This window comes from Drosophila mojavensis, unplaced genomic scaffold (assembly GCF_018153725.1).
Source record: "Drosophila mojavensis isolate 15081-1352.22 unplaced genomic scaffold, ASM1815372v1 contig_36, whole genome shotgun sequence".
Taxonomy (NCBI): domain Eukaryota; kingdom Metazoa; phylum Arthropoda; class Insecta; order Diptera; family Drosophilidae; genus Drosophila; species Drosophila mojavensis.
In genome coordinates this window covers 10191286-10208683 of record NW_025318858.1, presented here as the reverse complement: position 1 = coordinate 10208683, position 17398 = coordinate 10191286, and the positions used below count along the sequence as shown (strand labels likewise).

The window sequence follows — 17398 nt, the reverse complement described above, 5'->3', positions numbered from 1 at the left end:
ATGCATTTGGCTTTGGGTTTCATGTGCTGCTTCCACTGCTGCAGTCACTTTCCCTTTGATTGATGTTGTTGCATGTGCGAATGACTGCAGCTCGTTCCCATCTCTCTATATACATATATATCACATATGTGTGTATGTGTTTTCACAATTTGAAAGGCGAAAAAATGTGACACACACACATTCTCATAGAGAGCCATGTCCAGAGCATTGCTCAATGGCCTTTCCGAGTGTTTTGCTTATATCGTCCCAAATTGGGACAACACTTTGACAGCCAAAGACACAGCTCCCCTTCAAATGATCTTAACTCGACTTGAGCCTAAGCAAAAAATCTACTCAGGAAAAATATGTAATGGACGGCTAGAACAAGTTGGAGTATAAAAGCTCGTCTCTTACATTGATTTTATATAACTTTTTTTACTTAACGACTTGGAAAAATCAAAGCTTAAGACAGATGATTGCAGTTGAAGCCTTAGAGAAAGCAAGATCCTAATTTTTTTAAATTTATAATCTGCCTGCTCGACTGCGCGAGAGTTCGGTTGAGACGTTCGCTCATCTTTGTGAGTGACTTTCCATGGCATGATCACAGTTTGTGATCAACTGATAAGCACATGTTCTAAGAAATATACGGAACTGCTTTTTGTATTTTATATTGAAGAGGTAAATGTGCACGTCAATTTTCTAATTTTACAAAAAATTTCGTTTAATTAATTTAAAGCCAAGTCCCCTGTTATAAACTGAAATAACTGCAGTTTAATGTAAATAATACCGAAATCTTATTTGATAAAAAGTCTTGGGTTGAACTATGAAATAAATTGATATATAAATTGATTTCTTTTAATATGAATCAATATGAATTAACTCTTAAATAGATCTATTACGCCAATTCTTCCTTTGCCTATTACATAGCTTTCAAGCAATCAAGAGGTCTTTATTTACATTTGAAATGCTACTGCAATTGTTAATACATATATTAATAATTTGAAAAATTTGAAAATATTTAAAGAATTATCTAAGAGTTGATAAGAGATTTAAGTTTTTGAGTGATATTTGTATGGATCTCACTCGATCCGTTTTCTCGCCAATTCTTTTATGCGTGCTCATTTTCATAGCATATTGAAGCCAAACTGGGCTACGTCTATGTATTTGTGTGTGCGTGTGTGTGTATTTTTAGCTATTGATCAAACTAAGCCGACTCTCCTAAGTGAGCATTGCTTAGTGACTGTAAATGCTTCTCAAAAATGTCAAAGATTTACTATATGGATACATATATACATAGGAGGAGAGATCGCGATTGTTATTGTCCCTTGAGAGCAAGCCAATTAATAGTATACTTAATTATTGCGTACTTACCGCAGCTGTGCGTATATGGACAGCTCTTAACATATTTTACATACATATCGAAGCGGACAGCTCACAGAATAAATTATGAAAACTTCATAGCAACCAAAGTGAACATTTAATGTCTAAATTTGGTTTAACTTGACTCAGTCACAACTAAAAATAGTCTCTGTAGTTCAGCAATGTTAATCTAAGCCAACGGATTCAAACTCTTTCTTCTAAAATCCGCAATAATCTAAGCCAAGTTAGTCAAACTCTTTCTTTTCAAATCCGCAGCAATCCTAACCAGCGTCAACAAATGGCGCATTGAGTCTAAATTTCAGATTGTAAAACTTAATTGATTTGCTGATAAACGCTCGAGTTCATTATTTTCGCTCTCTAGTTAATGACATTACGCTGCTTGGGCGCTGATTCGCTTCTAACGGCCTGGCAGACGCGGCCAAGGAAAGCGCAAGATATATAGTTTGGCTGCAAATCCTGGCAACAAATGGCTGTAATTGTCATTGAAGCCAGTGGGGCATTCGGGCCAAGGCGCATTTGGTTTTAGCCCGGCTGCGAATTGATGAGCTTTATGGGCCACAATGGCATTTTTGGTTTAGCAGCTAAGCCAGCGAAACATTACGTAAACACTTCACTGTGGAAGTCAAGTCGAGTCCTTGAAAAAAGCACTGCCAAACTGGGCTATGTATATGTATTTGCGTCTGAATGTGTGTGTGTGTTTTTAGCTGTTGATAAAAGCGCAATTTAATTAACTGTACCCGAAAGATACAAAGCCCAAATACAGATACACAGATACAGATACAGAGAAACACACAGCAGCGCACTTTGCATTGCTTTTTGTCTTTGTTGTCGCTCGATATCGAGCTTATAAAGTATATACATATATAATATATATACATATATTCCTTAATATCTATGTATATATATATCTATTTATATATTATATACATTTTATGCACATATATTTCTTGGCATATAATATGTGTGCCGCGCTGTAAATATTTGCCGGCAGCTGTCATTTTGATAATGGAGTTTCAAATGTTTGCTATTCATGCTCATAAACACATGTTGGTAGACCGCCCTGCCACGCCCTAGCCCGAGCCTCAAGCACTCAGCCTATACACTGAATGCTCTCATCTCCATATCGCCATGCTCCATGCCCCTCCCCCCTTCCCTCTTCACCATCTCTTTCTCAACCATGCTCGCATTTTCTTGCCAGCTCCTCCACTAGGCCACTGTGTTTGCCTTCGATGAGAGCAGGCTTACATCGGCTCAATCACACACACACACACACAGACAGACAAAGGCACGCACACACACTCACACTCGCTCGCTTGCTGTTCCCTTTTAAAATATGCAAAAGGGCCATGCCTTTGCCAGTCGCCCACGCTTCGATTTAATTGCATTTTAAAAGCGCACGTAGCATGCCTGAAAAGTTCTTTTGCTCTCATATTTTCTATTAATTTTTACCTGTAGAAAATACACACGTGTTTGCATTGAAAATCGATTTTAAAAATAACTTTTATAATTATATTGTTTTTAATAAATTATATAGCACATATAGTAGAAAATAAATAAATTTGTGTATTGGAAATATATATTGTCTGACATGAGAAATTTAATATTTAGGTAAAAACAAAAACTTAATTTAAATTATAAATGCAGTTCTAGAGAGCACACATTTAAGAAAGAAGATAGTGATGATGAAGTATAATAGTTAATTATAAGTAAAAGAACAATTGATAAAATACAGTTAAAGCTCTACATCAGTTTTACAACAGTTGATTATTTCTTGAAAATGTTTATATATTTATATAGCGGACATTTATATTAGATAAAGGCAAGGCAAGCAATCTTTTCTTACATCTTTGCTCCACACAAAATAAATCTCTTTTCACTTCCATTTAATCTTAGTTTTATTCAGGTATCAAATAACTTCTTCTAGATTCAACAATTATTCAGTCTTCAATCTTATTCAACACTTAATCAGCTACTTCTAATTCAACTATACCTTAAATGTGGCCTATTCACTGAATAGTCAGCCACTATTCCCTTCGGTGCCTGCCTTTATGGGGGCAACACCTGATGTGACTATTTTTGTTGTAAAAGTCAAATAAATACATTAAGTGCAACTGCGGTAAATGCGGAATGACAAATGAAAGAGGGCAATAAGCGCAACACCCAAGAAAATGCGGGCAAAAAACGTAACTTAAGACCAAATGAAAAGCAACAGAATGAAGTAGAAACAAAAAAGACAATAAAATGAAGACAAAAACGAAACGTAAAGAGCAACAAGAAAAACAACTCCCGGGCGCATTAATTAAAAGGCGCAGACAAAGCGAGGCGCAGATTAATTGGCGTCAATGAGCAGCAGACAAACGGAAAGAAAGAGAGAGCAGGAAAAAACACAAAAAGAGAGAGAGAGATAGAGAGTGGGGAAGGGCGGAGAAAAGTAGTGCGAGCGAGAGATAAGATGAGCCAATGACAAGGACGAAAAGTGATTAAGTAGAGAGCAAGGCGCCTAGAGTCACCAGGCGAGGGGGGCGGGGGTCATATCAACGGATATCAGCGAAAATGAGTAATGAACTCGAGCAAGTAGCAAGCCGTTACACTTGCCTTTTTTTTTTTTTTTTTTTAGTGCATGGGACAATAAGAAACTAGGCTCGACTGTGCGTGTGCCCGCCTGTACCTCTGTGTGTGTGTGTGGCTGTGTGCGTGGGGAATGCGCGCCGCGCTTTATGCTACATATTTTTTATTCGCTGCTTTTAAATTCCCCGAACGCGTCGCGAGTCAATGAACTGCTGCAGTTGGAGTGTGTGCGTGGGTGTGGGTGTGCGTGGGTGAATGGAATATATGCAAATTATAAGCCCAGCCAAAAACTTGTCTTCTGGGCAGAGCCAACTTGCCTGTGTAATAATTTTGCCGTTTGCTGTTGCTGTTATTTTATTTCTTTTTCGCCGCTCATTTCAAATTCAACAACTGCCACAGCGAAAGAGCGCAGTGTGAATGAGAAAAGAATAGTCATAGAGCGTGCAAGCGAGAGAGGAGCAGTGGAAGACAGAGAGATAGAGCGAGCGAGCGAGTGGCATGCATACGCTGGTGCTTTTTGAATGGAAATAAGCCTCGTTTATGTTACGTCTGTTGCTCGATGCTCGCGTCTACACTACACTGCAAACACACACACACACACACGTAAAAAAAAAGAAATGCCAGCACCCTATGTGCCTATACCACTGCGTCACTCTCATGCTCCCACTCTCCCCGTCAACTGTCTGCTGTTTTGCATGCATGCAACAACAACAGCAAAAACAACAACAACAACAACAACAACAGTAGCAACAAAGGCAACTACAGAGGCCACCGAAGGCGACGACAAATAAGCGCCACAATTTCTGTGGCTAACATTTTCGCATTCGTCTGGCTTTTTGCCTGCGCCACGCCTCTGTGCCCACATTTTTATTTTAATTAAACTTGAAGCAGAAATTTTTTTTTTTTTGCTTCTTCTGCTTTTATTTCTTAACATACATTTTTCTGCACAATTTTTCATTCATTTTCTGTGCACCGTTTTCTTTTTTTTTTTTTTTTTTTGCTTTTTACTCACATTCAGCTTTATAATTGTGTTGAAAGTTCTGCAAATGAACATGTGCATGCAAATAGAAATTTCGAGTTGGGAGTATGTGTACGCGTGTGTGTGTGTGTGGTGTCTAGAGAATGCTTTGAAACTTAACCAAATAATTGGTGTTAGCTGCGAGCAGGAAGTTGCCATTTGGCCAAATGAGTTGTGGCATTCATTCTATTAGATAATGAGTTTAGGAAAAAGACGTAGATTGAAAAATAATTCTACTATTTCGCAAAGCTCTCAATTGCTATGAGACATAATTAAAATTAATTTTTAAAATAGTTTAAGTTTGAGGTTAAGAAGAAATAAAAACAACTGTACTTTTAGGCAACGTTTGCAATTTTATGGTTTTGTTACTTTTATTTTTAAAAATAGTTGGACCAAAGAAAAATTCTGTTATTTAATATTTGTGTTTAGATTATGCCGTAGCATATGATTAAATTTTATTTCAATTATTTTATATGCTGAGTTTAAGAAAATTAAATAAACTGCATTTAATTTTTGTGTGGAATGTAACTTTATTTAATATAAGCTTAAATTGAATATTAAACTAAATATGAAGAATAAGATTAAGTGAATTATTTGACTTTTTTTGTTCAATTACTTTTTCATATTTAATTTGTTTATTTTTTATTTATTTCTATTTTTATTTTTATTTTTATTTATTTTTTTGTAAATAAATAAATTGCAACACAAAGGAAATATTATTAAATTATTACTTTGTTTTGCCTGCCAAAAACTTCCTTCCATGCTTCATGCTTCATGCATAATAATATCATCAAAACGAAATTTCTGTCATAAATAAAAGTTCTTATAAGCTTCGTTGGAATAAAGTTTTTCAGCTTAAGTAAAATATCAAAATCGATTGCTTCAAACTCCGGCAACACTTCCAGCTAAATACAAAAAGTGTAATAAAACGCTAAATGTTTGGGCCAATCTATACAAAAGGCAATAACAATTTGCGCTAAGCACCGCCAAAATGCGCGACTGCAACAATCTGGTAAATTGAGCCACCAAAAGGCGAATAATGCGACTGGCCACGCTACCACGCCCCCTCGGCCCAACACAGCCCACTATGCAGCATGCAGCGAAGCACAGTAATAACCCACTAACCGGAACGCACAAAAACCAATTTTCTTTTGTAATTTGTTGAAAAACGAAATTTGATTAGGTTGAAGCTGGACACACACAAACAAACATTCACATAGACACGCACACACACACATACAAACACACCCCGGGGACCAGGAAGCATAACGTACTTTGCGGTTCTGCTTGTGTGGGGTATATATAGTATACTAAGTGAAATGGAAGCTATACTCAAGTGCAATAATGTTATGGCAGTATTGAGAGAGAGATAGCTATATACATATATATTGAGAGGGGGGAGTAAGAGAGAGAGAGAGAGAGAGAGCAAACGAACTGCAGCTGCTGTTGCGTTTGTTATGACCGCAATATTACGTGTCCTGTGCACACTTCTTGCCGCATCCTGAATTGAAAGCAACTCTGTGAGCCCTTTTTTTTTTTTATTTGCAAGCAGTTCGATTTTGTTAGCGCCAAAAAAGGAAAAATATGTTTTTCGTGATACAACTTGGATACTTTGAGATACTTCGCAAATGTAGTAAATTGGTTGCTCGTTTTATATATGTGATTTTATTTATGTAATAAATACATTTTTATAAAAAAAAAAAAAAATACTTGAGATAGCTTTGTATATTTATATTTGTAAATAAATGTCAAATAAATTATATACTGCAGGACAATCCCGATAATTCAAAATGGCAAGGAGATTCGTTTTTTTTTTCGATTTACGCAGAAATTTAAATTATCGAGAATTATTGCGAACGAACTTCTTTCAAGGGGCTAGAATTTTTTCGATTTAGCGCGATTTTCGATTTAGCAGCGTACGAATTATCGAGACTCGACTGTATTTATCATTCATACATCTATCTCTCTTTATCTGTTTTTGTCTTCATTTAATCGGTATGTTTTTATTTCTCCTTATCTGTCTTTGACAGATGATCATTGCGATGCCCTGATATGAAGACAGATGTAGAGACAACCCGTTCGATTGATATACTGACATATGGATAGATAAATATACTGATAACTGATAAACTGACAGTTAGACAAACAGATGAAAAGAAAGAAAAAGAGGAACAAAGACAAATGTTTTAGATCGATAGACAGACAGATAGGCTGACACGTAAACAGACAGTCTGAAAAGCCAAGGCAGTGATAGACACATCTAAATATATAAACATACATATAAAGAGACTCACAGATATATAGACCAGATTGTTCGCTATACAGAAAGCAACAGAAACACATTCTAATATTAATTCTGTCTTGCGCTTTCTATCAAAGCCCAAAATATTATTGGAGAATCAGTTATGCCGCTCTGTCCTCAGCTTTTGCTGCAGACCGTTGCACAATCGTAATATACTCCCCTTTATGGTTACTCCGGGCTCTGCTCAATACATATTGATGACTGCAGTTTGGACACGCCCCTTAGGCAGCGGGCAGGACTTCTTTTTTGGCCTGGCCTGGTACCACACAGCTGTGCCCTGGGCTGGCCTTTCTTGCCCAGGCTTGACTTTCCGTGGCCATTGCTCCATTTCATTTTACCGCATTTCTGTCGCAATTTTGTGCCATTTGTTGTTGTTATAGCTGCTGCTGCTGCTGTTGTTGTTTTTGTTGTTGATGCTTTCAATTGTTGTTGCTGCTGCTGTAGCTTGGCGCATTTTGTGATTGCACTTGCAAGTTGCGCACAGTTCATACCCGGAAATTGTTTGGTCAAAATATTTGTGAAATGCCAGGCACGACTAGCACAAGTACACACACACACACACACACACACACACACACACACACACACACACACACACACACACACACACACACACACACACACACACACACACACACACACACACATGCAGTGCCCCTGGCCTGACGTTAGTTAAGCGCCCAGAGATTTGGGTTTTTGGGTATTTTTGGTACGCGGCTTGCGCGCTGCTGAATATTTCAAGCATTTAATTGTAAATTACACATACGCCCAGTGTGCGCTGTATGCATTTTTTACAATTGTTTGCCAGTTGCTGTTTGTCTTTGCTGTGCTGTTGCTGTAACCCCTTTTTTTTTTATTGTAATGCACGGATTTGGTTATTGGACCACGCGCCTGGGGAAAATATATATATATATATATATATATATATATATATATATATTAATTTTTTTAGCAGCATTTGGTTAGCGCGTATTTAAAAATTTAACTCGCTTGATTAAAGCTGTTTGTAAATTGAAACGCTTTTCGCCCGTCAATCATCAATTATGCAATAGTTCCGGTGGCTCATGAAAAAGCTCGTGGCCCAAAGGGCTGCCCTCATTATATATAGCAATATATTTGAGCTTATTGCGAATGGACTCGACGATTTGTTGCATAATACCTTAAAGCGATGCGGCTTTAATAATGTTGGTCTAATAATGTTTGGTCAACTGTCATTGTCAGCAATGGATATTATTAATAATTTAATTAATATATAATTATAATATATAATTAATAATAACAAAATAATATTTATATATGAAAAAGTTAATACAGAAGTAAAAGAGATGAATAGGGCTTGACATTGGGATTTAAATATATATTTTTTTAATATTTAGATAATTAAATAATATTTCAAAATACAAATATTGAAAAAAAAAAATTCTTTGTCTTCATTCAGCACTTATAAATATTTATATCCAAATCCTATGTTAATTATAATGTCCTTTTCGCTTAAACTGTTAATTCTGTTTATAGTTTCTATTTTCTTTTTAATTGAATATTAAATGAAATTGTAATGAAATTTCTGTTTTTGCTGTCGTTGCAGGACGAGAAAAATCAATTGCTGGTCACGAATGTTTGGCTAAAACTGGAGTGGAACGATATGAACTTGCGCTGGAATACGTCCGACTATGGCGGCGTTAAGGATCTGCGAATACCGCCGCATCGCATCTGGAAGCCAGACGTCCTGATGTACAACAGCGCCGACGAGGGTTTCGACGGCACCTACCAGACGAACGTCGTGGTGCGCAACAACGGCTCCTGTCTCTATGTGCCGCCCGGCATATTCAAGTCGACGTGTAAAATAGATATCACATGGTTTCCATTTGATGATCAGCGCTGCGAAATGAAATTCGGCAGCTGGACCTATGATGGATTTCAGGTTTGATTCAGTCAATTTGCGAGAGGGCGAAAAGCAAGGCAACCAAGGGAGTACACAGCTCGTAGTTGTTATGCTTACAAAGAACAAACAAAACTATATCAAATCTTTTGTTTTTTTTTTTTTTTTTATGATTTCAAATGATTATTTATTTGTTATGTTTGAGGTGGAGATGGCGTAGCGATATATATATATATTTATATTATTCTACCCTCTCCCCCTATTATCCATTTGTAACTAAAGCTGGATTTGCAATTACAAGATGAAACTGGCGGTGATATCAGCAGTTACGTGCTCAACGGCGAGTGGGAACTACTGGGTGAGTAAGCCAATGCCAGAAACAAAACGAAAATTATGCAAGAACAAGAACAAGAAAACAACGATAAACAATTCTTTTGAAAAAAAAAAAAAAAAAAATAGAAATATAAAGACAAAACTGGCTTTAGAGCGGGGGCATCCGTTGCTTATGTCAAGCAATTTTCTCTCCAACTCACATTCTCTCTCTCTGTCACTTACCCTCACTGTCTCCCTCTCTTTCTCTCTCTGTCTATCTGTCTTGAAATACAACGTAAACATAGACATTAGAAAAATTGAGAAATGACTGCCAAAGCATTGGCACTGTCATCCACTTGAAACAATAATGAATATATTTCTCGTCTGCCTGGATAGAGGCAAAACTTATTATCCCACACATTGGCCTAAAGCCTGAAGACTTTCATGATACTTGTCTAGTACTCTACCTACAATACTGAAATCTTGAAACAAAAACATGGCATTCGACATTTCTCACTCAACCGACGCAGGGTTCAGGTTGCGCGCTTAAGTTCCGAACTCGTTCCGTTCGAAACTAAGACTGTATGAAAAAATGAAAAGAAAAAAGAAGTAAATAACGTTTATATTTTGAGCCGTTGATTGTTGTGCCAGTGTTGGTAGGCGCCAACGCAGGCAGCTTCAATCAATTGGCGACGTTTCACATCACTGTTCTGAACACATCTTAATTTTAATAACTTGCATTTATCATATTTATGTATGTATTTATATTTCGAGGCCATCGAATACGGAATGTAGTACGGCATCTATTGAACCCTGTCAAACTAAGCAAACCCCAACTAAACTTCTTTAAGCTTTACTCTACAACTGTTTAATACTCTCTCTCTCTCAAAAAACAATCACACGCTTATCCAGTGTTCTCCCACTCACTCACTCTATCAACAAATTATTAAATGAAAATCAATATCAATCAGCTATCATCAAAACTTGGGCGCTTTAACTTTTCAAGTCCGAAATAGCCGCGTAAACGTTTCGTTTAAACTAGTTTAAACAACAACAAATATTGTTTAAGTACGTGTCAGTGGCGTAGCATAGTTTGGCATCTAGTTTTTTGTAGCTAGTCTAGGCTATGCCACGCCCACTGGCGCGTAGTTCAAAGATAAATAAACCTATGTATGAGGTAAGGCCTGGCCCGTGTATGCAACCCCCTAGAAATTTTTCTCAAATTCTCTCAAATATCTCTAAATTTATTTCTTTTAAACGAAGCTCTTATGGCATGAACTAAAACAGTTTAGAACTGCAAGTGCTCTTAAGACTCTAATGAATGCTGCCTAGAAATAATAATACATACAAATATATACATATAAAATAGCATTTGATATAGCTTTTAAGTAAAGCCCAGCCGCAGGTGATTTGAAAACATAGTGAAAATACTACTATACCTTATATAGAGAAGATATCCCCATTAAGTATCTACTATTATAACGTTCCTTTTATGCTGCCCTTTTTGTTAGCTCTTTAATTGCTTTTCATTATCCATTGGCCAATTCATTGGCGTCTTTTTGTAATTCTCAAATGGTTTTTGACATTAGTTTTGATTACTTCCACCCCGAAATGCTAAGACAACTTCTGCTGGCAAATACTAGAATGAAATAAAAACTCGAATTGGGAAATGTTAGAAATTAAAAGGAACCGAGCAGAACTTGCACATAGAAGCGTAAATTGCACTTTTCCGCATAAAATGCTAAGGCAGCTGAATTGCGCACGCCCACATAAACACCAACTAAACAGCCAGCCACCCAACCATACACTCACCCACACACTCACACACTCTCCCACACACTCTCACACACACACATACACAGTCAACCACATAGATCTGAACTTTTGTTCAGTGAAAGAGATTTGGCTCTTTCAACCACGCACCAAACCAATTAAGAAATTAAAAGACAAATACAAATACACACACACACACACACACACACACACTATAAATTAGCAGTTGCACACAATCACAGAAGAGGAAGACAAAAAAAGTTCCCTACTCAACACTGGCCACAAAAGTTCACAACACACAAAAGTGCTGAGAAAGTTTGTGCAACAAATTTCGCCTGCGTCTTTTTATTTCGTTCGCCTTTTTTTTGCTTTTGCTGCATTTACGTGCTACGCTTTTCTTTTTATACTCATTTTCATGATTTCATTTCGCCTTTGTTTTTCTATATACGTATATATACATATATATATATATATATATTTCTCTTTGTTACTGCTTAATTTTTGGGAGTTTTGCTTAAGTTCTTGCCCGGCTTTTAAATTTTTTTCGTTGTTGCTTCAGCATTTTTTTTTAAATCTTTCTGCTTCCTTTTTCAATGCGAATTTGCGGCAATCGCCTTTGGCTGCCAGTTTATGCAAAAATATTTTTTCGTGGAAGCTTCCCACAGCTATTCCACAATTTGCTAGGATAATTTTTAAATACTTTGTGCGCTGTCAGTGTAATCCGCGCTGGTAATCTATGCTTAAGTCGAGACCGGCGCAGCACATAATTTAGTCCAATCCTTGGCATATGCCAAACTTTTTCAATGCTCTGGCATGTTTGGAGGGCATGAGTTTATGAAAGTTAAGTTGGCAATTAAGAGATAGGCTTTACCTGCTAAAGCATATTTACAGTTATCTATATACAAGCACACACACACACACACACATCTAAATATAGATAGATAAATAGATTTGATAGCTGTGTTGAGTCTTCAAAAATCAGCCCTCAAATTGTGAGCGTTAAGCGTTTGCATTGCTTTAACTAACTTTTGCTTGTTGCTCGAACAACTCAAGCAAAAGTGATAAAAGTTTGTGGAAACATGTTTGTCTCGGCGCTTACTTCAAATTAGTTACTCGCTCGTATGCAAATAAAACTTTTCGCCCAGAAACTACAGTAGGGCATAAAAGCATACACACGCCCACACACTCGCACACCCACTCGCACACCCCCTCGCACAGCTTCTCCCACTGCCACTCCCACTGAGAACTTGACTACACTTGAAGAAAACCACAGCATGCACACAGTCTCTTAAAGCTTTCATACCTAATGCATATATCATTTCGTACTCTCCTATCAGCTATTCAACCTATTCATAATCTAAGCAACACACATACACACACACAAAGACATGAAAGTTTTCTCAAATTTCTTAACGCTTTTCAATACTCTTCTACTCTTCACACGCTTTACCAAATATACTTTCTCTATCTAAATATATATCTCGCTCTCTTTCTATATACATATATACTATTTACTTATTCTCTTGCCTGTATGCCATGCTCAATTTAGACATAAAGCTCAGACAATGGCCCAAGTTGACACGAGAAAGAGAAAAACAGAAAAACGAACACGAGAAACTGATTTATGTGCAAATTGAGAGTTTGTCTTTACTAATACATATCCTGATCTTTTATGCGGTGCATGCGCTGCTCCTAGGTGTGCCTGGTAAACGTAATGAGATCTACTACAATTGCTGCCCGGAACCGTATATAGACATCACATTTGCCATTATCATACGACGACGTACATTGTACTATTTTTTTAATCTGATTATACCCTGTGTGCTGATTGCATCCATGGCTCTACTCGGATTTACACTGCCTCCGGATTCGGGTGAAAAGCTGTCGCTGGGTGAGCAACTCTCCTCTATATTATATATTTATTATTCATTTTTTAAAAGTCTTATTAGTAAGCAAAAAAGAAAAAATTTAACCAAATATTTCTTGAAATTTTTTAATGTGCTTAAGCCGTATTTTAAATATTGAAAATGTTTTTACCATACAATTCTCAATACATTTGTAAACTACAGAAAAAAATTAGAATATTTTTAAAATTTAATAAATAATTGAGTTCAATAAAAAATACTTCAAAACTTCACTTCTTCGCCTCAACGGCTCTTCTCTACTGACCTATTTCTCATTCAACTTCAATTAAAAAATTTATCTAGTTAATTCCCGCATATTTAGTTGAATAGATAATATAATATTTTCATATGAATTTGCTATGCCATAAAAAAATACTTGTCAGCTCTTGAGGCGCTTTTAAAAGTATTTGCCAAGTGCTTTTTACAATAATGACAGGCAACCCAGCAGCAGTTCAAAAAAAAAAAAAAAAAAAAAAAAAAATAAACAAAAAACGGCCTTCTCTTGCTGTTGATGAGTGCTTAGAGAGCAGCTAGACGGGCCTGGAGCCGACTAACTGACTCACTGACTGGCTGACTGACGTCTCACATTAGATGTTATTACTGTGAGCAGAGCGTCGCTGCTGTTGGGCGTTGATGACGCCATGAGCTGAGGGTGAAAAAGATGAGCCAAACTATTGAAAGCAGCCCTTGACGGGGCTACGAAAATATGAGCTATGCAGCTCAAATGGGGGACGGACGGTGTGGTGTAGCCGGAAAGCAGACAAATTTGAATATCATAAACAGTTATTGATGGGCTCCTTACAGAACTTTAAGTAGTTGAAGTGCGAGCTTGACAGGCAATGATGGATATAGGAAAGGCACTTTTTAACGATATTCATTATAGCTTAACTAAGTTTCTAGTTGGCTTTGACCATAAAATTAATATATGCTAAAACTGAAAACTAGCTAAAATATAGTTATTTATTTACTTTAATTGCAATTCATATTCTATGCATATTAAATAGATACTTAAATGCCACATTACATACATAATAAACCATATATATTCGTTTTCTATATCTAGGCGTTACGATCTTGCTTTCGTTGACCGTGTTCCTTAATATGGTTGCCGAGACAATGCCCGCCACCTCAGATGCCGTGCCACTGTTAGGTAAGACCATTTTGTTTACCACATTTCCTTAACCAGTTATCGTATATATATATATGTTCTATATATACATATGCATATCTATGTAATTCTTGTAATATCCTCATATATATATATATATATAAATATACTTGTTTTGTTGCGCTGTGTCTACGTTCGACTTTGCTTTTGAGTTCGTGTGTTCTTCTGTTTACAGTTCACAGTATATAGAACCATATAAAAACTTATATAAATCTATATCTATCATAACTCTAACGTTGCTATTGAAGTTACATTCATATATATTCATGCATTTCTAAAACGATTTTAATAATCAACTAAAATCCGATGATCTTATAATATTAAAACTTTGACACACCATTTTAAAAACTGAGAAAATCCTTGGATCAGCTTTTTTTGTGATTTATTCAAGCAGTTTCTTTGGCTTTAAAGTTAAATAATCAATTTGACTTTAAAGTGCAGAAAGAAATCGCAAGCTGATGCTAAACATAAAATAAAAAAAAAAAACTTAAATCCGTAGAGAAACTATAAAATCTACTAAATGCAACTAAATGAAAGAAAACTAAAAACTAAAAAAAAAAAAAAAAAAAATAAAAGCTTTAAAGAGAATTTATTATGAAATTTCCCAATAAATACTCGTAATTTGCAGTTATGACACACAGAACACACGAGTTGGTTTGATAACATGCACACACATTTGAAAACGAGTTTTTTGCACGCTATATTATCAATCCTTTTTGGGTTGTGATAAATCAATTCCATTTATAATACTTCCAATCGAATGATATGCCATTCTGTATCGGATGTTTCTTGAAAGCAATAAAGACGAAAAATTCTCAAAATCGATTCTATTATGCAATTAATTATGCCATCCCTTATTAGACAGTTTTCATAATTGAAACAAACTCATATTTGCTTAAGAAACAACCCATACAAAATAATTATTTGAATTACAACCAATTGAGCTATATTCTCTAATCTCTAAAATTAATGTCTTTAAAATTATTACTAAAAAAAAAATACTGCCAGTTTAACTTTGTTCCAATTTATATTGAAATATTTAACCTAAAAAACTTCTTAAAAATTTTAAATACAATATAACCTAACTCTATTGTTCAATTTAAACTATCTAATTCAGTTTTTGAGTGTCTAATTCTATATATAATCACTAAAAATATTAATTGTGTGTGTCTTTTAAAAAATATGAATATATTTTTTCCCTAGAAAATCTATTAAGAAAGTCTTAAACGTAAATTGCAAAGATTTTGATGCATTTCATATAAAAATACTAACTCAAATATTTGTATATATCTCTCTGCCTTTTTTTCTTTCTTTCAAAAAAAAAAAAAAAAAAAAAAAAAAAAAAAATCAATTATATAACTTTTGCTAAACCAATAATATATATGAAACACTGAATGAATTCTGAACGAAATATGCTACCCTGAACTATGCTCGACACACACACAAAAACAACTACTAATAAAACTAATCAAACAAATAAACAAACAACAATACACAATCCAATGAAAACCCATATTTGCACCACATTGAAAAATCACACAAATACACCCAACGATAAACGATTGAAAATATAAACTATGCTCCTCTTGCATACACATATATAAATATATATATATATATATATATATTTATATGAATATTTGTTTCAATATAATATATATATAAAAAAATGACAACACGCCCAACCAACCAACAGGTACATATTTCAATTGCATAATGTTTATGGTAGCTTCATCCGTTGTGTCAACGATTTTAATATTAAATTATCATCATCGAAATGCTGATACGCACGAAATGTCCGAATGGGTAAGTTTTCCAAAATGGGTCATTCAAACCACAAATCTAAATCAAACTCGTATCCAAATCAAATAACTAAAACAAAAAATCAATACAAAAATAAAAAGATTGCAGTAATGCGAAATGTTAGCCCCGCCACACCCACTGCCTTTCATCACCTATCATCAGGGCAAAAAAAAAAAACATAGAAGCAGCAGCAGCAGCACCTGCTACTCTGCTCTGCTTCTGCCATTAGCCATTTAGCTTTACTTTCATATAATTTATATAAAACAGAGACAAACCAAGTGCATACACATATATATATATATATATTGCTCTATATATATATTTATTCTTTTTGATTTGTGAGAAATGCGCTAAAAATAATTTATGTGTTAGAGAAATGTTTTCGTTGTTGTTGTTGTTGTTGTGTTTCCTCTGTTACTTGTTGTTTAGTTAATTTGCGTTATTATTGTTGTTTGTGTGCATTTATGTTTTTGCTTTCTCCATGTAAAAATAAATCAAAAATTAAAAAAAAAAAAAAAAAACGAAACGATACAAAAATAAAATTCACATTTAAATCCACCAACTTTAATCAGCAATTTACAAATTTTAATTGTAGCCTCGAACTAAATTGCAAAGCTTTACCACAATTCGTTCGGCCAGAATGCCGCAAATATTTGAAGTGCTTCCGGCTGAATATTGGTTCATTCAAGTGAAATTATGTATATATCCTAAATAAATTTATGCTAAGCGTAATATTCAAATACATTTTCATAAATGCAGTGCAGTGAATGCAAATTAGGTGAAAAGCGCAATTTAATTTATCGTTGAACGATCCTTTAGAGTAGATTCATTGTTGCATTGCATTCAAGTAAGAGCTTGAAATATAATATAAACAAATGTGATTAAATAGATGTATGTATAGTCATATATGTATATATATTTCAAGAAGATTAGATTATGTATTAGAATGAAAATGTCAGAAATATTTTATAATGGCTCTGGCAGCTCAAGAAACATATAAAGCAACTCAATTGCCACTATGCACTTCTGCTATGTTAGCAATGCAGAATTGGAGTTTTTTTAAATAGTAGTATTAGTTGATGAGTCTGCCAATGCATACGACGTAATGGTATAGCTCTGCCTTAAATGCAGTAACAGAGATTTTACTATCAGTTTGAAATGGAAAAACAAGTACTGCAAAGCCGGCAGAGAGAATGTCTTAAAATAATTCTGCTTGCTTACATTGGAAGCGTCATATTTATTATGGAAATAATATGTTTAAGCTTGTGCATCTATTTTACATGTACATAGAGGCTCATTTGATATTCTTTTC

The 17398-nt window shown here is 35.1% G+C and overlaps 1 protein-coding gene across 5 annotated transcripts in view; it reads left to right on the top strand.

Moving 5' to 3' along the window:
- LOC6576449 (neuronal acetylcholine receptor subunit alpha-7) overlaps nucleotides 1–17398 on the top strand; it is a 119683-nt gene that overhangs the window by 88170 nt on the left and 14115 nt on the right. For 4 of the 5 annotated variants that reach the window (XM_044008594.1, XM_044008596.1, XM_032728504.2 and 1 more), the window contains 5 exons: nucleotides 8833–9168; nucleotides 9409–9484; nucleotides 12908–13102; nucleotides 14179–14265; nucleotides 15980–16089. In XM_044008594.1, coding sequence (XP_043864529.1) covers nucleotides 8833–9168; nucleotides 9409–9484; nucleotides 12908–13102; nucleotides 14179–14265; nucleotides 15980–16089 — 804 coding nt within the window. Of the gene's footprint in view, nucleotides 1–8832; nucleotides 9340–9408; nucleotides 9485–12907; nucleotides 13103–14178; nucleotides 14266–15979; nucleotides 16090–17398 lie in introns of those variants that run through there. The other variant, XM_044008597.1, reaches the window with a different exon arrangement.